The sequence below is a fragment of the Dunckerocampus dactyliophorus genome, chromosome 4, assembly GCF_027744805.1.
Source record: "Dunckerocampus dactyliophorus isolate RoL2022-P2 chromosome 4, RoL_Ddac_1.1, whole genome shotgun sequence".
Taxonomy (NCBI): Eukaryota; Metazoa; Chordata; class Actinopteri; order Syngnathiformes; family Syngnathidae; genus Dunckerocampus; species Dunckerocampus dactyliophorus.
In genome coordinates, this window is record NC_072822.1 from 26,411,678 (window position 1) to 26,436,788 (window position 25,111).

At 40.1% G+C, this 25,111-nt stretch overlaps 1 protein-coding gene across 1 annotated transcript; it reads right to left on the reverse strand.

Moving 5' to 3' along the window:
* On the reverse strand, nucleotides 1-24,553 carry adam28 (ADAM metallopeptidase domain 28). The gene is made up of 19 exons (XM_054774662.1): nucleotides 24,408-24,553; nucleotides 22,938-23,026; nucleotides 22,360-22,436; nucleotides 20,840-20,918; nucleotides 20,646-20,722; nucleotides 17,960-18,143; nucleotides 17,817-17,879; nucleotides 17,638-17,709; nucleotides 17,293-17,462; nucleotides 16,935-17,016; nucleotides 11,251-11,384; nucleotides 9,347-9,524; nucleotides 5,108-5,197; nucleotides 4,363-4,558; nucleotides 2,275-2,380; nucleotides 2,036-2,192; nucleotides 979-1,059; nucleotides 534-627; nucleotides 1-449 (listed from the first exon to the last, which is right to left on the reverse strand). Exons 1-19 carry the CDS (start codon nucleotides 24,463-24,465, stop codon nucleotides 340-342), a joined length of 2,097 nt encoding a protein of 698 aa, XP_054630637.1. The 5' UTR covers nucleotides 24,466-24,553; the 3' UTR covers nucleotides 1-339.
* Nucleotides 24,554-25,111: the final 558 nt, after the last annotated feature.

The window sequence follows — 25,111 nt, forward strand, 5'->3', positions numbered from 1 at the left end:
TTCAGTCGAGAAGCTTTATTCAGAAAAAGACAAAAATGTATAAATATATATTTTTCATTTTAAAAGCAACTGCAATCACTCAATACTGTTTAAAAGGTGCAGTCATTGGCAATGAAATGGAACAGTACTTGTGACAGAATACAAAGCATATAAAATGGAATTTAAAAACAACAAGTCGTGCTTGACTCAAGCGAGGATATGACATGTAAACACCCGTGTGTCTCAGACAGCATTGCAATGAGAATGTCATGACTGTTTCCTGTCAAAAAACCAAAACAACCTTTATGGTCTTGTCTGTGACATCCACACGTTCTGTTCGCTAAAAGCTTTGGTGATTAGTTACGTCGGCAACATGGAACTCTGTCGTTTTTTCCAGAGGATCCCCAAAATGGCGACGATGACCCCCAAAATCACAAGTACTGTGATGACTGCGATGGCAGCGGTCGCTCCTGCAGAGAAGCAAAAAACCATCACCTCCATTTTCTCTCATGTGCTCATGGATGATGTTTTCCCAATCAATATAATGCACACACCATCCGAGACGGAGCGGAAGGCCCTGTCCGTGGCATCGCATGAGGGAGGCAACCAGCCGGGCTCACACTGACACTCACTTCTGTGATTACATACCTGAAAAACACAAAGAAGTGGACGTGATACAAACGCAGTAGCATGCAGTCATTTTATTATAGCTTATGAAAGAATGATACTATGGAAATTAAACAGTGTACAGCCTGGAAAAGTGCAGAAAATGTACAAAATTGTTTTTCCTTTGGTGGATAAAACCCTGCCTTAGACTGCAAACGAGTTTAGACTGACTCAACCGCGCCAATGCTGGTTGCAGCGAGTAGTGCATGCTATTTTGCTCCAAGTGAAGAATCATATTGAGCATTACTAGCAATCAATGAATGGACTAATTGATTGTTATGAACACACGTACACAGAAAGTTGACATTATTTTTGGTTTCTGAGTGTACGTACCGCATGGCCGGAGCATTTTGCTGAGCAGTTTGTGATTTTGTAAGCAGTTGGAAGATCCACACATTCATTCTGGCTGCACACCTGAAAAGCAACAAGTTAGAAGTAACACTACAAGTTACAGCAGGGGTGTCCAAAGTGTGCCGGGTTTTTTTTAATTATTATTTTCACGGCCCGTGTCACATTCTAAAAATGTGATTTAGCAAGAAAACTAAGAAAAGAAGCACACCAGGAGCAAAAATGTAATCTGCAGTAATTTTATAAGCATAAAGTCAAAATATTGACAGGAGCCGAATGAGAAAAAGTTTCACAAAAATAATGTCGGAATGTTATGTGGAATTTTAGTAGTTTCAAGGTGAAATATATAAGAATTTTTCTTTTTTTTTAAAGTTGGAATATTAAAACTACAAGTAAAATTGGAATTTTGGGAAATTTGGGTTGCGGAAAAAGATGTAATGTTATGACAATAAAGTCCTAATTACAAAAAGAAAATTTTAATTGCTGGAAAATGTAAAAAAAAATAAATGAAAACAGCAGAAATTGAAAAAAAGATGTCATTTTACGAGAATAAAGTCAAAATGTTAAGAGAAAAAAGTAAATTCCTCCTATTATGAGGAAAAACAAAGTCATTTTAGTAACACAGACTTGACATTTTAAAGAAATAATATGCTATTTATGCGATAAGGCTATTTTTTAAAAGTCAGAAGATTATCATAAATGAAAAAAAAGTTGTAATTTTTTTGAAAATTAGGTTGGGAATAACACTTTTATGGGAATAAAGTTAAAATATTATAAAACGAAGATTATTTATGAAGAAAGTTGGAATATTTGGAAAGCTAAAAACAAAATAGGGGAAAAAAGAGCAAAGACCAAAGTTCATACCAATAATACGCTTTTTCACTTATACCGCAAAGCGGCCTGTTTCTTCTTGAAATATTTATAACTTATTAGCATATCTACAAAATATCAGAGTGGTCCGTGTTGGAAAAAGTTTGGACACCCCCGAGTTACTATACCAGCACTGCAAACTGAGTCCAATGAAAGCGATGCAGCCGCTTACCTTTCCTTCCCCACATTTGGTCCCAGTGTCTACTTGGCCATAGTCTTTGGTGTAGTCTCCAAAAAACGATGCCTTGCAGTCACCCACCCTCACCATGCGGCCATAGTTTGGGCTGGGGTTACCATTGTGACAAAAGAGCTTCCCGCAGAACACATCTCTGCACAACCGAGTTCAATAGTTTCACCACGTGGAGTGAAATGCAGGATGCAGCAATTGAAGGCAGGGAAGTGAAGACTCACTCTTTCTGGCAGGGGATGTACTGTGCATTGGAGGGACGTTTGCAGAAGGCATAGTAAGTTCCTCTGGTATTGTGGTTGTAGCAGGAAGACCTGGCCTCTATGGCACCTGACGACACACACGGGGCAATAGATCACATCCAGTCGTGTGAATTCTACACCGTTTTTCATCGATTGGTTCCTCTGCTTCGTATTGCGCCTCATGTCCTGTCCTCTAACTCAGTGATCCCCAACCCCCGGGCCACGGCCCAGCGATGTAATAATCCCTCTGGAAAAACTCCAGGCTTGAACTGGTGGATGGTGGGTCGGCATTCATTTTATGCTTTTAATTTGATGTTATTCATGTCTTAGTTTTACACAATACATCATAAATAAGATAAATTAGATCGCTATCATGTACAAATCCCCCGCCCCCCGGTGGGAACACAAGCCGGTCCGTGGGTCAAAAAAGGTTGGGGACCACTGGTCTAACTCCTCCTACATTTCTCAACCCATTTAAACCAATCCCACATCAGAATGCTAAGGTCATTCAGGACACGTTGACTATCTGTCATAACGTTTTAAGAAATTCCCACATTTACTGTGGTTTCATATTTTTTGTGACAATTTTCCCATTGAAAATGAATGGGACATTTATTTGGCACCTCCTAAAGGTGGAACAATCGTTTTACATTCCACAGGTGACATGGCGAGGTGTTAGGAGGTAGTGTGGTTGTTTCTCAACCGATGTTTGCTGGTTCCATCCTTGATCTTGCGGTCATCATTCAACCATCCAGTTTGCATTTTTCCTTTCCAACATTTCAAATTAGGACGGTTTTAGTCAGCTGATTCAGGACAGGTAGGCTATCCATTCATCCATCCACCCATCCATCCATCCATCCATCCATCCACCCACCCACCCACCCATCCATCCATCCATCCACCCACCCATCCATCCATCCATCCATCCATCCACCCATCCATCCACCCATCCATCCACCCACCCACCCATCCATCCATCCATCCATCCACCCATCCATCCATCCATCCATCCATCCACCCATCCATCCACCCATCCACCCACCCACCCATCCACCCACCCATCCATCCATCCACCCATCCATCCATCCATCCATCCATCCATCCATCCATCCATCCACCCATCCACCCATCCATCCACCCATCCATCCATCCACCCATCCATCCACCCATCCATCCATCCATCCATCCATCCATCCATCCATCCATCCATCCATCCATCCATCCACCCATCCACCCATCCATCCATCCATCCATATTTTTCCTATGTATTGGTGGAAATGCATTTTACATTTAACATTCCATGTGACATTGTGTTTATTCTGTGTACGGTGGCATGGCTCACGTTGTAGAGTGGTCGCTCCCCAACCTAATGGTTGCTGGTTCGATCCTCAATCAGTGAATAGATTTCAACACATTTCTAGGATATTTCAACATTCATTCCTCAGTTCAGCTTCAGCATTCACACAAATTCTACTCAAAAGGTAAATTTAGTTGTATGTTCTTGGTCTTTTGATATTGTAATTGCATTGGATCAGTTTACAAGCGCACCGAAATCATGCACTACTTGGGATCAGTCAACATAATGTATATTGCACCGACTTAAGATATCTCAAGGCACTTCACACGCAGCAAGCCCAGAAAACCAACAGAGTCTAGACTCTGTGGAGTGGCCATCTGCCTCAACCGGTTGGATTGAGACAGAGAGTTGAGCGCAAGTAACTGTATCGGATGATATCAGGACCGATAATAAAGTGCTGGCCAATATTGGACATTGGTAAGAAAGCCAATATGATGCATCTCCAGTACCAATCAACAGGACCACTGCTGACTAGCTCCTCCTACTAGCATGATAATGAATGTGGTAGGAACGTTGGTGTCACATGCATAGACAGCATGTGAATGGATAGATGGAGACAACATATGGAAGAGAGCTGGGATAGAGAAGAGGAGAGGGAAGCTCGGTGCATCAAGGGTACCCCTGGCAGTCTAGGTCTAGGCTTTGTTATCAAAAAGGTACCACTGAGGTCTACTCTTGAATGTAGTGCAAACTAAAGGCACACTGACACTTACTTGCGCCGTACATTTTGATGCATTGGTCTGATCGTTTTGGACACTGGCCATTGTAACAATAACCAGAACCTTCATCGCACGGGACACCGTTCACACTGAAGACATCCTCAGGGCACGTGGCGCGCTCTCCATCACAGTACTCGGCTAGATCACACTCGTCCTGCTTACTTCGACACTGGTGGGATCGAGGTAGGATCTGGGGAGAAGATGTTATTAATATTGAAATCTTTAAACAAAAAAAAACCACTGTGGCCTAGTGGTTAGCATGTTGGTCACACGGTCTGGAGATCGGGAAGATCTGGGTTTGAATCTCTGTTTGGGCATCTCTGTGTATAGTTAGCATGTTCTCCACATGCGTGCGGTCTCGCGGTTTCCTCCCCCAGTCCAAAAACATGGGGGTATGAATGTGAGTGTGAATGGTTGTTTGTCTATATGTGCCCTGCCATTGGCTGGCGACCAGTCCAGGGTGTACCCCGCCTGTCGCCCAAAGTCAGCTGGGATAGGCTCCAGCATACCCACAACACTAGTGAGGACAAGCGGCATAGAAAATGGATGGAAATCTAAAAAAGTTAACAAAGTGTTCCATTTGAATAAACATATTACTTGTATGGCTAATCAGAGCAATTGATACGAGATAGACGTTTATTGTAGGTTCACTTATCACTTTAGTCCACTAGATGGCTGCATCACATCATCAACAGTATTTGACTTACGCTCTCCCATGTGGGTGGGTGTTTTTGCTCACCTTACACTTCTCACAGCACTCCCCTGCAGCACACTGGGATCCCTCACTGAGGGTGCATGTGGTGGCGTTGCAGCATGGGTTGGTGCACTCCTGCGGACAGAGCACAGCGCTTTTGAAGGCTATAGAAAAGACGTTTTGAGGCAGATCCCAGGCAGCTCTTGTGCATGGGTGACAGTAGATGAGCTTGGTGTTTTCGGAGGACTACATTTTGGGAATCATTTTCACTGCAATTAGTGCATTTGGAAAAAAAAAAACAAACCCACAAGCATACCAGATAGATCTGAACATGTTCATACGCTGCTATAAATATGTGACAACATAATTACAAATATTAAATGATTGTGATGTTTGTTCCCAGCTTTAAACGATGATTACAAGCATTTTTCCACTGGCAAGACAAAGTAAAGAATGTGTGGGGCCACTTTCATACACTTAAGATGTACAAATGATTGGTTGCAACAGTTGAGTGGTTCGGACTAGGGGTGCAACTAACAATTATTTTGTTGTTTCGATTAATCGAGTAATCAATCAAGCCCTAGACCCGGCGTGTCCAAACTTTTTCCACCAAGGGCTGCATGTTGACAAATTAAAGGATGCGGGTGCCACTTTTGCATGTTTTAAACCAACCCAAGTAGGTATGCTGAGACATGTTTTCTATTTAAAGAAAAAAAAAGCTTTGTGTTATCAGGGACAGAGCGCATTATTTTAGTCTGAACTTTTTCTCCTTAAATTACACTTTTTTTGCTGTTTTTATTTTTGTTACAAATATTTCAACTGTTTTCCTCGTATTATGACTTTCTTCCCATTAGGTTTTGACTTTATTATTGTAATCTTCTAACTTTTCCCAACTTAATTTTCCAAAAATGTTTCAAACTTTTTCTCATATCAGGACTTTTTTCCCCATTCATTTTTTAATTCATTCAAACCCAGCCATTTTTAAAGAGACAACCCCTTCAGTACCGGACATTCTGGATTATTTTGACTGATCTTTCAAGGCACACAGAATATTGAGTTCTATGGGCTATATAAACATGGAACCTACCAAGATAAAGTTTAGACTCCCGTCTTTCATCAGAAAAAAAGTTGGTTTCTACCTTTTTCCGTACGTTAGTACTTCGTACTTTAGTAATCAGCAGTAGAACGTAGGTCATTTCAGCAAGATATCAGTTCCCAACAAGAAAAAGGAAAGAACCAGCTTTTTGTGAAAAGATACATTTCAAGCATAACTGTCACTTTGACACCAATAATTTTTGCTTTTGTGAGAGCTCAGACAACTATACCAACATAAAGAACACAAAAAAGGGGATGTTTACATCAAAATAACCATTAATTTACAAATATAACACAATGAACTATTTACAGTTTTCACATTTGGAAATGAACTATGTGTGTGCACGCGTGTGCACGCGTGTGCATTTCCCTGCAATGTGTAACCTTCTGCACGCTACACTCCTACACGCTCTCTCACTTCCTCCTTCTGGTCATGTGTGATTTTTCCATCTATGATCCCTGCCGAGCTCTTATTAAAAATGTGCTTCTGCCACGTTGTGGCCATTTTTATTGGTAAAATTACTCTGAAAATGACATGCATTAGTGAAGAGTTGTGTCATCGCCTCTTTTTGCCTCTCGTGCAAAAAAACATAAAAGGCGTATAAATACATTGTTGCGATCGGGCGTTTGGGTTTTTAAAAAAGTATAACTACATCTTTGGTATGCTATTTTTTTACTCTCTTAATATTTTGTCTTTATTCTTGTAAAATTATTGCTCTTTTTGCCATTATTGCTGTTGTTTTTGTGGTTTTCTTTATTGACTGTATTGTTAGAAAGTGCCGAGGGCCAATAAAAAAACAGCACTTTGGACACCGCTGCCCGAGACGGACCAAATGAATATGAACCAAACATAACCAGTTAGTGGTCTGGTCCGCAACACATCAGAAAAGAGGCAAAAATGCCCATCACTGTTTTTCAAAGTCAAAGCTGATGTGTGAGAATATCTTGTTGTGCCTAAAACACAAAAATAATAGGTCTGCTTTCATGGATGACTAAGGAAATTAAATCAGGGGATATTTATATTTTTAAATGCAAAAACAATGAATTGAACACAACAATAACTGTTGATGAATTGGATAATTGCTGACTCATAAGAGACAGACAACACGCTCCCTAATATTGGCCGTACAGCTTTTCATGATGTTCATTTTCACTTCCACGGTGATGGCTTTCCATTACTTTGGCAAGCTGCCACTTGGGAGACATAGTGAAGTGTTCAAAGTGAACTAATAAGCGATGTTTTTCTTCCTCAATGTGGTCGCGCAGGCACACAGTGGATTCTTCCACCCCACACGAGGCGCACGCTGCATTCTTGTGCTGCGTGTGGTTTCTATTCTTCTGCAGACGCATGCTGTAACTCGTTCTGGAGCGAGTCTCGTGTTTACCGATCAAAATTACATTTTTAATTAATTTATGGGTGCACCGAATGTACAAGCAGCATGTATGTTCCATAAAATACCAAATATGAATGAAAATAGCAACCTATGTGCAAACTTTGCATATAAAAGTCAGTGAAATGTATCCAAAAATAAGGTTCAAGGATTAAAAGAAACACTCCATCACTCCATAAACTTCAAATGTCAGCTATTTCACATTCTTTAAATCCCCATGTCCATTGTAATTTCAAATTCCTAACATTGTTTAGCAGGTTCGTATGTTGCAGGGGTTCTGGGCTTCACGTCATAAATTCATTATGAATTACACGTCTCCTCTCATCACTTGATACAACTGCAACGTCCACTTGGCAGGAAGTTTGCCTTTACCAAGATTTCCCATCACCATCACATTGACCGACATAACCGAAAATAGCCATTGCTGGCACATTTACTTAAGACTTTCATAATGAGAAAGGGTGACCAGGGCAGTTTGTCGGCGTCGTTTTCTTCCATTTTAGTTTGAATTTAGTTGCGGAAAGGGAGATGAACAACGACTGAGAAGTCTACCATGAAACAAACCCTTTGGTCTTACCGTAATCAGTCGTTTATCACGGTTAATTGGTTCCAGACACAACCGTGATAAGTGAATTTCCGCAAAGTTGGATTCTTTATTTATAAATGGAATATTTTCGTAGTTAGAGCATAGAAACTCTGTCTACGACCTTCTAAATACGTTTTTTAACATTATTACAGCCCTCTAGACATTAATTAACATCCGCTCTTACAAGCATATCTGGGCGGAGAGGAGGAGGTTATCCTTCCAGACTAGCCTGGGACAATATTTGAAGAAGGTAGAAAGGCCTGCAAGAGAACCACAGGGATAAAAGTACGCAGTCGTTCTCTTTTTATTACTGCTTCATTTCATTCTTACATTTAATCTTTTTATTACTGTATTTTTGTGACTTAGGAGTTCATTACCTCCGCCAAGCGCAGCACCGAGGTTATGTTTTTGTTTTTATCTGCTTGTTTGTTTGTTTGTGTTCAAAATAACTTGAAAAGTTCCAAATGGATTTAGATGAAATTTTCAGGAATTGTCGGAAATGGGATACGGAAGAACTGATTACATTTTGGTGGTGAACCACAGCACCGTCTGGATCCAGGAATTGTTTTTAAAGGACTCTTTAACATTGCGAGATAGGACCATTTTCGGCATTTGTGCAGATCTGAGTCTGAGCACTTGGAAAAAAATACAGGACAAGTTTCCAACAGGTTCCACAAAATATCAAAGACTGATCCAAAAAATGCAGGATTATTATTTTGGTGTGAATAACAGCATGGGGGTAGCGATGGCTCTTTGCGGAGGAGTTTAGACACAATCTCCGACTAAACTGGACTTACATCACAGTCTGGGAATGGAACCTGTTCGTAACCTGAGGAACCCCTATAATGTTCATTTAACTACATAACACACCTCTCCCCCAGCACGGTGTTTGCTCTTGTCAAATTCTTGATGGAACCTCAGGGCAAAAAAAGCTAAGCCAATTTTGACAAGAAACAACAAACACACTAAATAATTACAAAAAATCAGCACAAGGAAGCTCTCTGCACCTTCCCTGCTGCCACGCCTTAGACACTATAACATCGGGATGTTGTACCATAATAACAGTCTCACTGAGCTTTTATTGACAAATGACAAACCTTTGCTGGAAGAAAAAGTCCAGGGATGCTCCGTACACTAACTGCGCTTTGTTACCGTCATGTAAATTCTTTGTACTAACATTCAAATGCAGTATGTCCTTGCAAGTGCTGTTACCTTTTCAATGCCGCAGTCGCACTGCTCGCCTTTTTCCACAAAACCATTCCCACAGACAGCGGGAGACACCAGACTCATGTGGTCGGGCTCATCTAGCAGACATGAAGGGGTGCGGCCGGTCAAGTATCGTTCATAATGACTGCTGCTGCAGCTGCTGAAAGAGCGTGGGACATCCCAGCTAGTGGGGTAAAGAGCAAATATTGTATTAATCAGAAGGCTGTCGTATGAACGCACTGTCAATCTGTGAGTCAAACATTTGTCATATTTAATGCTGTCAATCACCTAAACGTTTGACACAATATCACACCATCATTTTGCAATAGAATCCACCATTACTCGAACCTAAACGCCAATAAATCCATTGCAGTTGCCCTCCTGGCCTTGAAATGCAAAACGATTGAATTGATCGCAACTAGACAGGTCAGGTTGTCTAAGAAGATGTTTCACCTCTCAACCAAGACAGCTCTAGATTGAGGATCCAAGCATTTATTCTCTAAAGAAGAGGCTCTAAAATAGTGGTGCAAAACAACAGTCGTTATGTAAAGTATGACATGTTATCATGGATGTACCTGTTACTACATGGTCACAGCATGTACATACTGTATAGAAAACAAAAACATTGCTGGAGGTCTTTGGAGGTGTTTTAATAGAGGGCTCTACAGGTGAATCCCATTACACTAGGTCCCCAACTTACGAACACCCGACTAGCGAACACTCGTGGATACGAACACAAGCCGACTGGTCTATATTTTATTTTATTTTGCCTTGTAGTCAGTCGCTCAATCAGTAATTATACTGCTACTGTACATGCTTGACCAGCAGAGGGCACTGTGACACTGCTAATGCAGCCTTAGAGCTAATGAGACCAACAGAGGAAGAGTTAGACGCTGGGAAGATAAAGTGTAAAGCTAAATGGAAAGCTAAAGTGTACAAAGTGTACAAAATATGTATATTGAAGCAAATTAAGCATTTTTAAGCATAAAAATGGCTAAATGAGCAAAAATACAATTATGACACATTCAGAATATGCATTCAAAAAGATGTGTAGTATTCCGTACTGGTTACTGTCAGTAATGTTACTGTAATGTTGGTTGAGACACACAAGCACCAGACCTGATCGCCGGAACAACAGGCTTTTATTGCAGGTTTGAATGATCTCACAACAGGCACAATAATCCCTAACACAGGCTAACGTTGCAGATGTAACCAACGCCAAGCTAAAAGCTGAACCCACAACGTCACTTCCTATCCGACCCCCCCACTCAGCTCCCCTAGCACCGGAACACATTTATAGCAAAACACACAGACACAAGTCATATATATTTTCTGTTATTATGTCTACTATATTGGGTAATACAAGTGTAAGGGTGACTATAGGGGTTCTATTTCATGTCTAGAGGGCTCTAATAATGTTAAAAACTGTATTTAGAAGGTTATACACACGTTTGCTATGCTCAAACTATGAAAATATTCCATCCTACTTTACAAAAATTCACTTATGGGTCTTATCGGGTCTGGAACAATTTACTGCAATAAACGAGGGATTACTGTATTCCATATATAAACCATTGGTCCGGATGAGCAAAGGCAAATGCATAGCTTGAACTCTGCAATGTGTGCCTCTGCTATTGCAAAGTTTTGTAATAAAATACATATATGGTGTTTAAACCTTCACTGACCACTTGGAGGCGGTACAAACAAATAGTGAAACATCACAAATAGCGTTGCAACATACTGCCGTCCGATTTTGCCACAGTAAATACACTGTATGTCTTACGATCTTTTTCCATAAGACAAACTGTCATTGTGTTATTTTCTACAGTCACGTTGAGTTCTGAAGTGATCACTTCCTGTGAGTTTGGCATGCATTGTGTGAATGCAGCCACTTAAGGTTGTTTCCTTACCTGAGGGCTGCAGCCATAATGCAGCTATCACCAGAACAAGCACAAGCGCTAGAATCATCATGATTCATGCCCAGATTATGGCCCATCTCATGGGCCAGCGTGGCCCCCACAGCGATTGCCCGATTATTGTGGTCCTGTGAAAGACAAGACAAGACAAGACAGTGACCTCAATCTCGTGAGTTCAGACTTCAGCAATCAATAGGAGTATCAAAACATCCACTTCCTCGCCAACAACCTCGTAGTACACAAGTTTATGGTTTATTGTGTGTGTGATCATACAGTGCCAAATCATGACTTTCAAATGTTTAGTTAGCTTTTATATATTTAGATATACAGTGGATCCACGCATATTCGCGATTCAGGATTCGCAAGCCCGCAAATTGGTGGATTTTTGGTGAAAGAATACATTTTTAAATTTAGTTCTATTCCTAGATCACATACTGTACCCTTGTGGGTTTTGCTGTCCGTTTCCCGGTTGGGGGCAGTGAGTTGTGAGAAGGGTGCTGAGGCATTGGGTGTCTTGACATGGACATTTGGGTGTTGGAGTGGGTCGGGTAGGGTTCGCCTGTGGAGGTGGCCGTGTGCTCTTTTGTTTCATCCTGGGGTTTTGCTTCGAGGGCCCAAATGTCCCTCGCTTTGTGTAAATAATGTATGATGAACACAGGAAGTGAGAAAAGGGAACAAATTGTGATTGCAGTGTTATGAAGAAGGGGTAGGTTTAAATAAGCTCTGCTTTTTCCTACTCTTTTTCACAAATGCTGAATTGTGGAACTGTTGTGTTCCTTTGTGACTTTTTATGCATGTTTGAAATAAACAAACTGAAACTACGCTTTGGACAGAAAGACAGCAAATGCCAAAATCTCAACTTCCAACGATTGATCCTGAAAGCTCAATGAAGTGATGATCAACATCACAATAGAATCTTTTTCTGTCAGAAGTTCAACGGACTTGAACTGCCCGAAAAGAAGATTGCTGTGGGAAAGCCTGCGAATTGTGTCTAAGTTAATAATAAAGCCTACCTCTGCAACAACACGGTGTGCAAAAGGGATCACCATTTCTTTCTCTGTCTAAGAAAGGCAATCTTTCCAGCGAACAGATTAAATTCTTGTCAAACTTGTCACCTCAAGGTGCGGAGGAGGTCAAAAAGCTTGTGTCTAAATTAGATGTTCACCTGGAAATGCCAGAAAAGTTAAGAAAGCTGTCTCAAACAAATTAAGTACTTTCATCGAGCATAATGACAAAGGTGGTAGGTGAAAATGCCATCACCACAGTCAACACTAAAGACAGACCAGCTGGTTGCATTGTTCAGGCAGTTATACAAGAAAGCCCAAGAGTGAACATTTTTCTCACATAGAAGAGGAATTAGATAGGTGAAAATGTCACTAATGTCAGCATTGAAGACAGACCAGCTGGTTGCATTGTTCAGGCAGCTGTACAAGAAACCGCAAGAGAAAACATTTTCTCACATGGAAAAGGATCTACTTCAAGAAGTATTTAACTTAATGTGTGGAGACATGGGGCAATCTTCACTCACTGTACTGCAAAAAAGATCGGTGAGGATAATTAATAATGCCGCGTATCCCACTCCTTTTGGACATGTGGAACTGTGAAAGGATTTATGAGATGTATTCCCTTGTAACCTTCATGCATGTTCAAACACAATTAAACCAAACCAAACCAAAACAAGAACACAAAGTTCTTGAAGTATCTGATAGCTTGACTGTCAAGAAAAACTTGACAAAATCATGCGAGAGGTTGAAAAGATCCTAAAGGTGTGATACTTTTGCCATAAACCTTGGGCTTGATCAGGCCAAAGTAGGACGAAAAGGCCCACCAAAGCTCTGAAAGCAAAGGATACCTTTGCTCTCCCAAACAAAGATGACAAAGCCTTCAGAGAAGAAACTGAGGAAGGTGTTTCACACTACCAGACTGGCAAGAAAGACTGAATAAAATTACTTTTTGAGATTTAAGGACAAAAGCCAATTTAACACAACTAGATCAGAAGGGAGCTATTCAAAGATACTTCGGCATTGCTGACATCTTCACAAGAGTATGCACTGACAACATTGGATGGAAAAATTGATTTGGAGTGAAAGAAAAACAGACGAGAAACAAATACGATACATTCAACCAAATTGGGAGAAAAGGTCCAAAAGGTCAAACTATTAGTGGAAGGGCACAAAAACGCTCTGGCAGACCTCTTCTGTTCTTCAAAAACAGTTATTCCAAACGCAAACTTCAATCGGTTGGGGGTCTTACAAAGATGAAGATACTGAGATCATGATCACAGCTGCAGCATAAACGAATGCCTCAGCCGACAAAAGATTCATCCAAATTGAACAAACAGCGTAGGAGCTAAACTTGCTCTTGACAAACTTTATGATAAGTTTTGAAAAACACTCGCCACACCCAACGTTTAAGATATACAGAATCAACCGCACAGTCTCACTCACTCCTTAGGGTTGGAACAATCGAAGTGGCTCAAGTCCAAATAGGAAAACAAGCCCGCAACCATCTGGAAGGAAATTGACTTGGGAAGTGATTTGGGAAGAAATCCAACTTCCCCTCATGGTGACTCATTTTGAAAATGAGAGGCCCACTGATGCAAGAATGTAAAACCATGGAGATTGTGTAGACATTAGTCCCAACGTACTTCTACTAGGACAAGCCAGCAGAGAGCCTGGCACTTTCCAATTTGAAGGGGGGAAAAAATGGTCTCCAAATTGGAATCAGCTCGCTGGTCTAAACCTCTTATGACACAAAATTGGGGGCCACAGATTGGCTAGCTCACCAACATATGTTAAGGGGCCAGTACAAGCTGGTCCAGGTCATCAATGTCAGCGCAGATGGAACATACATTGCTGAGTGGTAAAGTACACTTAAAGACATTCCCAGGTTACCCGACAACAACCGTGTGCGCTGGAAACTACTCCACATCTCTGGACAAAACCTAGACAACTCAAAAGTCAAATAACAACAGCCAAAACTGAGTTGCTTGACTGAACAATCACGTCATGTCCCAAGCAGTAATGTGTCCTTCAATTCTGGAGTTAGCACACAAAAAATGTCACTTCTAAGAAAAGTCCACCTCCAATGAAAGTTGTGGGCTCATCGTGCGGGACTTCAGCATTTTGCAAGCTCGGTGAGAGCCCAAAAGACTCAGCAAGCGCTTTTTACTTTTTCCTTTTTAACAGAAGGGCACCATTGATAGTAAAAGAGAAAACCATAGCACCAGGAATGTAACTGGAAAGGAAATTGTACTGGCTGCTCAATGCAATAAGCGCAAAACAATGAATTAAATATCACTTGGATTTATTTACAAATGAATATTACTAAGAAGGCGCTAACATAAATACACCAGGGTTTCCCATACCATCTACTTGTGGACCGCCACAGAACATTTTGGGCAATTTAATTAAATTTTTTTGTTATTTGGCACAATCTGCTCACCCTCTCTCACATTTACATTATAATGACGTGTCTGAGTGGTTTGCCGTTACAACTCAGTCCAGTAGATGGCATCATAACGCTGCATAGTCGGAAGCGCTTCAGCTTGCATCAGGACGGCTTTCTTCCATTTGCAAGTGATAGCCAACAACTAGCTTGACAACGCAGTTCAAACGGACAAACCGTCATCAAACATTGTCTTACTCACGATGCAAAGCAAAAAATAAGCAACACGCCGCGCAGCAGGTAAGTAAGCACACAAAAACGATGAACTACCATTCTAAGTGGGTAACAATGACCAAGCGCACACAACACGTAACTTCAACTGTTATTTACAGAGTGCCCACAAGGCATGCTGGGTAGTCCAGCAGCAATTGCATGATAGGCTAATCGGAGACTCTAAATTGTCCATAGGTGTGAATGCGAGTGTGAATGGTTGTTTGTCTATATATGCCAGTCCAGGGTGTACCCCGCCTCTCACCTGAAGTCAGCTGGCATAGACTCACCCTAACGCTCAACACACTAATGACAACAAGCGGCATAGAAAATGGATAACGACAACAAGCGGCATAGAAAATGGATGGATGGATGATTTCCTAAGGTAATATAAATTACAACAAATTGGAAGTGAACCATGGAACAGATTTGTCAACTCTCAAAGTAGATCTTAAAGTAGCACCAGTACTTTTAAATAAAAACTACACCTCTGGTAGATTACCGGTAATGCCTTGTCTCTTTGGATTTACATGAATAAGACACCTCAATACGGGAATACATTCCGTGCCAATCAACACAGAGATGGAATGGGAACATCAATGTTTTCCTACTGTAGACCCACCCTCCTCCTCAGACCACTGTGTTGCAACAACAGGACATTTTCATTGTCCTGCTCATTTTCCCATACTTGTATTGGACTTTTAACTGGTAATCTGACACCAGTCAAGGCTTTCATGTGTTTCTTCTACAAACATTCCCCTGTCTTCCTTCACCATGTTGCTGCTTTGTTCACTCTGCTGCATTTGTTCCTAATTGTCTTCCAAAAGGCACAAACCGTTGACTCGTCGTACTTCTGCTTCAGGCTGGAAAGGGTCAGCATTTTAAGATATTATATTTTACATGCGTGACGCCTTCTGGAGGTCATTTAGGTCATATATCAAGTTATATATACTTTTTCCACCGAGGGCCACATACTGAAAATTGAACGGAGGCAAGGGCCACTTTGATATTTTGTAAACTAACTAATGTAGAAGTTATGCTAAGAAGTTATATATATTTCAAGAAAAAAAACTGCATATCAGTTTTGTGATATAGGTAAAAAAAAAAAAAAGTGTTTTATTAGTATGAACTTCAGTCTTTTTCCCCATTTTTGCAGTGTTTTTGTTTTATTCGTACTTTTTCTCCAACCTAATTTACCCAAAAAATAAATTTTTGTTTTGTTTTGTTTGTTTGTCATAATATTATGCCATTTTTCTAATTATTTCATATTTCAGCTCTGTGCCACAAAAAAGACATTATTTTTCCTCAACTTTTTTCTCTGAATATTTTGACTTTATTCTTGTAACCTTAGAGGTTTACTTTTTTTTTCTCCCATTTCTGCTCTTGCTTTTTTTTTTTAATTTTCCAACTTTTTCACTTTCTTTTTGTAAATGTTCTTCTCATAATTAGGACTTTATTTCCATGCCATTTTGACTTTATTCCTGTACCATTACTTTTTCCGCAACCAAATTGTCAAGAAATCACAACTGTTTGTTGTTTTGTTTGTCATAATATTACGGATTTTAAAAAATCACATATTTTTTCGTTAATATTTCTACTTTATGCTACTAAAATGACATTATTTTTCCTCATAGTATTTTAATGTTATTCTCGCAAAGTTACGACTTTTTCTTGTTAGAGTACAACTTTTTTGTGTAATTTTTTTTTTTTTTTTTTTAGTTTTTCATGTTAAATTATTTTTTTTAGAATGTGCTATGGGTCCAAAAAAACTCACTTTGGTCACCCCTATTACCATAATCATCCATAATGATCTTGTTTGTCACATTTTTATCCTTTGGTCGGGTCATGATATGACTTCGGTGACTGCTAAAATACATTAATACCTGAATCACTCAAAAGAAACAATGATCACAGTGGAACTCTTATGTCAGTCAACCTGTTCAGTTCTTTCATAGAGATCTGTCAAGTGTTCCCTTTATTTTGTATATAGCGCATAGTATGTGTGTTATCCAGGAGCTTACCTGCACTACCCCAACAGAGTGGTCTGAACACAGAGTCCCAATGTATGCCAGTCCCACAGTTGCTCCTTCAAAGTCAATACCACTGAAAGACAAACGGGATGGCTGACCAAGTACTGCACGGCTAAAAGCTCTGATCTCGTGAGACCTGTGCACGGTACTCAACATGGCGGCACATTGCAAGACCATTTCAAACTAAACAGTGTTACTGTATATATCTTGGATGGATTTTATTGCTGGTTAATCATTACTGCAGACTATATATTCCAGCAGTGAGGAGTCAGTATGTCTGACAGCATGATTAGCGCAACTCATGAAAGAGACTATCAGAGTTAAATGTGCTAGTAGAAACCGCTCAGACCTGATAAGATGAGCATTGTCGTGTTTTATTCTCTTGGCCAGCTCAGAATTCCTCCACGTCATGAAAGCATTGAGGTTTGCTCCAGCCGGAGGAGTGATGGAGATCAAGTCACTGTTTGACCAGATCTCCAAACCAACAAGAGCAATGAAGGTCCTCAGGGGCTTGTATACCTGCACACAGCACCAACAGAAGGGCACCAAAATTATAAGATACACTTTGTTCAAACTCCGCAATTTATTAACCCATGTTAACAAAGTACAGTGGATGTGCAGAACAAGGCAACAAAATACCAAACTGTGCGATCGAAACCGGAGAGGCCAGTTGTTTGGGTGAGCAGTCACTCACCATGTTGGCAAAGTTAACGATTTCAAATATCCTCTTCCTCAGCTCTGTTTGATCCCGCTTCATCTTCACGTACTGAAACCACATACAGTGCAAGGTCACACACATTGACTCTGTTTACTAAGTTAGAAACTATTGATGTCAAAACTAAACTTTTCCATTGGTGATATTCCGTGTCTTACCTCACGGTTATCAGCAACAAGGACAAGCTTGATGTACTTCTGTTGCTGAAAAATAGATATACCCTGAAAGAAAAATAAAAAAGTCATAAAGATACGGCTCTGTGCATTCCACGCATATAAGGGGGTAATAAAAGTTGTCTTACCCCTGATCTGGAGCGACTACGGCTTGTTGGGGGCTCAAAATCTGTGTCCCACGTGGTGTTGGTGACGCCACACACTGCAGGTGTGTAATCCTTTTCGTTGAACTTCACCACAGCATGATCCCCCTCATCATCACCAGAGAGGGGCTCAATCAGGTACTTCTGGGCGGAGGTCCGTATATAACCCCTAAGAAGAGAACGCCGGGTTGATATTATACAGTTACAATGAATAAAACTCTAGCTTCAATAACATCGTCTATACATTTTTTTGAGCTGTGCTGTCGGTTCTAAAATCAAATTGTGTTCGGCCATTTTTCAGATCCTTATATTATTGTTTTCCATACTAGTCGAAATTCTGTTCGCATGCCGACTCATTTTTTTTAATGTAAACCTACAACACGCTGTTCCTCTACTTTTCATGTCCAGGCCCGGTACAACCGCTCCTGTGGACATGATCTCACCAGAGACCCCAGTGAACCCACCAATAAAGGATTTCACTCTCATTTATTTATTCAAGGCTCCATAATATAATTGATATTGTTCAATGATGTGACGTTATTAAGGGCTTGAGTGTGGACCAAAAAGCGCAGGTCCAAATTTGTGTTGCAATATACCCCTGCCATGCAGTGATTCTCTTCTTGTCATCTTACCAACACCCTTTGGACAATTCTATCGTTCTAACTTGTATAATCGAACAGCACGATACAAGTAAAATAAACCAAACAACACATCCACAGAAAGTTAACACCTTATATACATACACTATTACTACTAAATGAGCAATAAACAACAATAAGCGCTTATAATAAACAGGTCATCTCAAACTATTTGCAAAAAGTGCCCGCAAGGCATGCTGGGTAGCACAGTGGCAGCTATTGTACCTCCGCCTACCCACCGCGCTTTGCAGTCACGCCGTAAATTGTTGTTCAGAATTACAGTGGAACCTTGGTTAGCGTATGCCCCAGTTAGCATGTTTTTCAGATAACATTGAAGATTTACAGCAATATTTTGCCTCGGTGTGTGCACATATTCCGGTTAGCGTACAACATGGGCATGGCCAGTACGAGCGTCTTGTCGTGTTATTTATACACTGCGTGAGTCCAACTGTGTTCTTAATGTATTTTTATCATAAAATGTCCTTGTTAGCAGCCTATTAGCTTGGAAACAGGAACAGGAGGTTAACTCTGTTGCCTGTCTTGATGTCACCAGCGGTTGACTCTGTAGTTCTTTGCTAACTAACACAGTTACGCCACAAGTCTCTGCTTTTCATGGCTGTAAAATAACCCAAAATGGAGTCAAAGAAAGTTGCAAGTACCGCACCTGCGTTTTGATAATAAAGGTGAGAAACAACATTGAATTCAAGAAATAACTATATAGATAAAACACAAAAGTGGTGTCCGCATGGATCTCGCTCTCAACATCGTGTCAACAGTCTTACATTCATCATTTATATGTATTTATACGCATTTTGAAATGTTTTCTGCATGTAAAACTAGAATTGTAAAACTAAAAAATGTGTTAACATTGCTGGCTTACTGGAACAGATTAATTGGATTTACATTATTTCTCACAAGGAAAAATGGATTTGGTCAGAGGACATTTCTTGAAGGGTTTAATGACGCTAACCAAGGTTCCACTGTACGCGTTTGTTGCATCCACATATTTTCTTCCATCTTCACGTTCTGTAGATGTTGTCGTTCGTAAGGGTGTCGTCGCTTGAATCGATGATTCAATTCAGAGGAGTCTGATTCAACTACAATCTCGCATCACAGTCCAATCATGAAAATGTCATGTGATCAAGACTGTACCCTTCTGACAACATGGGGGTACCCACGGCTGCTGCTAAGCATACCTTTTTACATAGCACGTATTTGGTTTTGTTATAAATAGCCTATTTTGATACAAATTCTGCCTCATTTGTGTTACTAAAGCAGTGAAAATTATGTGTGTGTTTAATAGAACATCTCCATTTGTGCAAGATGGCGGCGCGTACACATAGCAAAGCCCAGCATCTCTTCCAGACTTGCAGTCATTATTTTGCTCATATTAGGTCTTATTTAACATCTTACACTCAAGAAGAGCTTCACCGATGTTTTACTCGTCCCTGAGAGCTCTAGAGTACTGGAGTTTACACACACCACCCAGCTGGGCGGAAGGGCTTGCGTGTGCCGTCGAGAATGTAAACAAAGGCAAGGAAGGTGAGGAATAAAACAAGCTAAGCTCAAGCTAACACTGCACACTTTCCTTACCGAGCATTTTCTTCGCCAATGTGCGGTCTTCAGTGAATAAAATGGATGAGTTACAATTCCACATAACCCACAGTGAGAGATTTTTGGACTGCGGCGTACCAGACAACGCTATTGAGCTAGCCGACCGCCACACACTTTGGGGCTAGTAGAATAGCGGCTGAAACCAGCAAGAGGACCATGCATCTATGTGAACTTTCTTTGAGGCGGAAAAAGTCGCAAATGAGATCTGTTTATTTGTAGGGATCGCCATTAGTGGTGCTCTTCAAAAGAAACAGAATATTTGATTATTAGTCGACTATGGACAAAATCTAACCAGAATCAGAATCAGAATCGAATATGAAACGTAGACGAAGACGGTCGTCGTCGTTAGGACAGATTTATGAAGTCTAACTACCATACGGCGGCTCGTTTTTGGTCAGGTAACCTGGTGGAGGGCTTACCTAAGTCCATCACAAGTGCTGATGCTCACTGACGATGCACTGTCATTCACGATCGTGCCATGGTAGTAGCAATGATCCTGGTAAATATACAAACACACATCAATATATGCTTATGAAAACATGTGCTATCAGTTTTTTCTTACAAACTGCTAATCCTCAACAAATACAGTATACTGTACATCTGAATGACTTACAATATCATTTGGAGTCGTGGTGACTCGTGCTCCATCTTCTTGGTAATAAGTCTCAGTGTAGTCTTTGGCGAGTAAGTCACTGATGATAAAAATGGTTTAAAAAAAACAGTCATGATGCTATGTGTCAAATATGAATGAGCGCACTATTTAATGAAAGCATTATGGGACAAAAAATATGTGCTAACCAAAAGCACATTTTGAGAAACAAAGAAGGATGTGAAACTGGTCATGTTATGGGAACAAATTGGAACCGGAGGGTTTTTACTGAGATATTGACATCAAACATTGACGCCACTTCTTCTTTGCTCATAAAATGTGCTCATCACCGACGGTTGTGGCATGAAGATAAGACTGAAACTGCAAAAAAGGTCATTGCGGTGTGCACATGCAGCATAGCTGAGTGGGGTGGGGTGGAGGGGTCGGGGGGGGGGGGGGGGGCAGATAATTAATAGACCACTGAATACAAACACTGAATACACTCAATACAGTGGAACCTCGGTTTTCCGGTAGGGCGTGCGTCTTGCCGTGTTATTAATACACTGTGTGAGTTCAATTTCGTCTCGGTTCATTTTTGATCACAAAACGTCCACAAAACAATCTATCTATCTTGTAGAATGTATTAGCTTGCTAATTTGCGGTTTACATTTCGCGGCGTCACTCTATCACTGTTTTTCCAACAGTTAATCATAATTAATAATTAATACGTGACAATGAATATATCATACTGTCTTGTGGTTGAATACAGCCTATTATTACTCAGAAATATGAATATTTAAGAACATTGTACATATTTTTGCCTAAATTAATCATTTTCAAGTATAAAAATGATCATAAAAGTGATCATAAAAATGGCTAAATGAACTAAAATATACCGTAAGTATAAGCCATTAAGAAAAATCAGATTGTGAATGTAGTATTCTACATTGGTCACTAGGTGTCAGTAATTGCTCGGTGAGATAAGCATCAGACTCGGTCACCTGAACAACAATTCTTACCTTCTTTATGAAAATGCTGGCACTTGCAACTGTCAATTTGGGTTATTTTGTAGCCATGATCAATAAGGAAAGCAGAGAGGTGAGAAACACTATTGAATTCAAGAAATAATTCATAGCAAAACACAAAGGTGTCCGTGTTGATCTCGCTGCCACATCGTGTCTTTGGCGACCATAACGTCTTCAATGAAGGTAAAAGTAATTTTACCTCTTTTATACCTCTTTTATACCTCTAGTAATTTTATCTCTTTCACTGATCATTTATACGTTACCTACAGTGTAGAACTTTGGAATTGTTTAAAATGAAACTATAAAACTATAAAAATGTGTTTTGTGTTAACATTTTTGATTTCTGGAACGGATATATTGGATTTATATTATTTCTTCATGGAAATATGGACTTGGTAAGAGTATGTTTCGGTTACAGTCAGACCTTCTGGAATGGATTAATGAAGCTAATCAAGGTTCCACTGTATTTGCATTAGTTCCTCCTACTTTGGAGAGCTATGCCTTCATGTGAGCACTTACGTGTTTTTTTGCAAAACTATTTCATGGTCTGATCCTCCAAACGTCATGGCATACTTCATCGTCTCTGGCCTGAAGTTCTGCAGACAAAAAAAGGAAAGATTATATTGATACAAACACATTTTCTACGCTTCTCATCCTGGCTAACTCACACTCAGCTGTGAATCGCATCAGAAATACTGAAGGTCACAGTTTGATGAGATTCGAACGCCACCAAACAGGACCCCCACTTCCACAACCTGTCTGTGAAAATTCTGTCCATGAACAGAACCAGAGACAAAGAGCAGCCTTGGTGGACTTCAACGTTATGAGTAGTGGGTCCTGGACCCCATACTACTCAAACAAGGCAGTGGAATGCCTTTTCCAAGTCCACTAAGTATACCCATAGCCAGACACCCATCTGTCTGGGTGTCCAATATCCATCCATCCATCCATTTGCTATGCCGCTTCTCCTAATTAGGGTTGTGGGGGCATGCGGAAGCCTATCCCAGCTGACTTCGGGCGACAGGCGGGGTACTGTCCAATATCCTGGCAAACATATAAAGTTTGTCCAGCAAGGCTGAGCAGTGTGGTTTGCTTACCTCTGTGTGTCTTCTTCTGACAGAGTGAAGTCTAACGGGTCTAACAATCTCATAGTCCTCCCCCTCTCCAAAGGCAGGAGCATGGCTGTCTGTGGAGATAGAACACTTATCATTTTTATTTGTGATAACAAAACATTTCAATGCACTCCTTCACTGTCAGAGATCACCTTTAAATTATTATATACTGTATATACTATACAGTTCATATAATTAATATTATATATATATATATTATTTCACACACGTGGCAAAGCCAGACGTCCACCAGACAATGTCCTCTCACATTGAAAGTCTCCTTGAAGACGTCTCATCCTCTGTAAGTTTCAAGAGCGATATACCGTATGTTCTCTTGAAAACGTAAGAAAAACAAGTTTTTGTCTAAATTAAGGTGATTTCACGATTCCTTTTTTCACATCATAGAGTCAATAGCAGGGGCGCAGCCAGGAATTCTAGGTCTCATGGGGAAAAAAACCAAAACACATTTGGGGTCCCCCATTTTTATTTTTAATTACCTATTTTTTGGCCCTCGAAATTGTCCTAACTTTTCCCCCGATACGACGCCCCTGGCCAACAGCACTTATCATAAATTAAAAAATTTCCAGTTAAGACATGTGATCGGTATCACATGATCAGTATCACTGTCTCTATTGTCCGCTCTCACTCATGAGTGATCGGTATCGGAATCATGTATTTATTTAAAATTATTTATTTTCCATTTCAACTTTCTTCTTGTAAATGCTCTTCTTGTAATTATGATTTTATTTCCATAATATTTTTTTTTATTAACGCAATGTAATTTTCCAAATTTTTTTTATTTCTCTCATAACATTACAACAAAAAAACCCAGCTCTTTACTTTAACATTTCAACTTTATGCTACTAAAATGACGGTATTTTTCCTCACATTACAATGTTATTCTCATAAAATTATCACTTTCTTGTAAGATTACTAATATTATAAAATATGAATAGTGAATTAATATTTCGACTTTATTCTTGATAAAATGAAACCGATTATTAAATGTTCACTTTTTTTTGTTTACTTGCTAAATTATATTTTTTCAAAGTGTCGCTGACCAATAAATACATAGCCGTGGGCCGCAAATGACCCCCGGGCCACACTTTGGACATCACTACAGTAACTTATTACTTTTTTAAAGTAATTTGCCCAAGACTGGTGATGCTACAATGCTGTGTTTTAAATCTTTTTTTTTTTTAAGATTAAGTCTTAAATTCACTTTTAAAGGAAGACAATTAGAAAGTTATGTTATTATGACACAGCTAGGTCACCATACTAGTTGTCACAGTCACTAAAATCGTTATATGATCATTATATGTATCGGTATCAGTATCAGTAAATGACAGTTTATACACGAGTCAAAGAGTTGAGTATAACCAGATGGGTATCATCCCAGGCTCGGGTTATTAATTAGACCAAGCACAATGGAGGTATGAGTATCCGGTGACTTACCTGAGAGCTTGAATGAGGCATTTAGGATGAGGAACCACAACAAAAGTGTACGTGTCATGGTAGCACTGTAGGCTGTAACAGAGCAGATATCTCTTGTCAAGCCTTAAATTCTCCACCTGCATGTGGTGTTTCTGCTACGTTCTTGCCCCACCTCCATCAGCCCTCCCGGTCTCGTCACAACCTACTTACTTCCTTGTTGACAAAATATGCTCCCAATGGCCTGAACATGCCCACCGTGCTTCAAGAATGCAGGAAGTGTTGTCAAACATGTTGTGTGCCAAACCACAAGAACCCACTAAAGAACGCGCTAACTGTCTTAAAATCGACCTGATATAGCTTTGTGCTGGACTGTAACTCATTCCGTAGGGGCCCGGCGCGTGATTTGATAATGTCAACGGTAGTGTTGTCATCGAATCGATACCAGTTTGATGAGATGATGATATTTTTATTTGATGTTTATTTTCATTTTTACTTCTGCTCAAACATGTATTTTACAAAAAAAAATAGTAAATAATTATTATGGAGCGTTAAGAGGAGCTCCCAAAAAATTATGACTGCGAAAAGCAACACTGCCTAATTGAGCGAGGGAGGACTGCTGACAGAATAATGCTGAGCATGTAATGCGCAAGTGACCACTGATTTATTATACTAACTATACCCTACTAGTCTTTTCATTTACACTCAACATTGCACAACTTTGACAT

Excerpts from the sequence above, each read along its gene's own strand:
- adam28 (XM_054774662.1), bottom strand. The coding sequence starts at position 24,465 with ATGACACGTACACTTTTGTTGTGGTTCCTCATCCTAAATGCCTCATTC. Across the intron at positions 23,027-24,407 it reads TGCCTCATTCAAGCTCTCAG|ACAGCCATGCTCCTGCCTTT; the intron begins GTAAGTCACCGG and ends CTATCTCCACAG. Across the intron at positions 11,385-16,934 it reads ACTCTGTTGGGGTAGTGCAG|GACCACAATAATCGGGCAAT; the intron begins GTAAGCTCCTGG and ends TGTCTTTCACAG.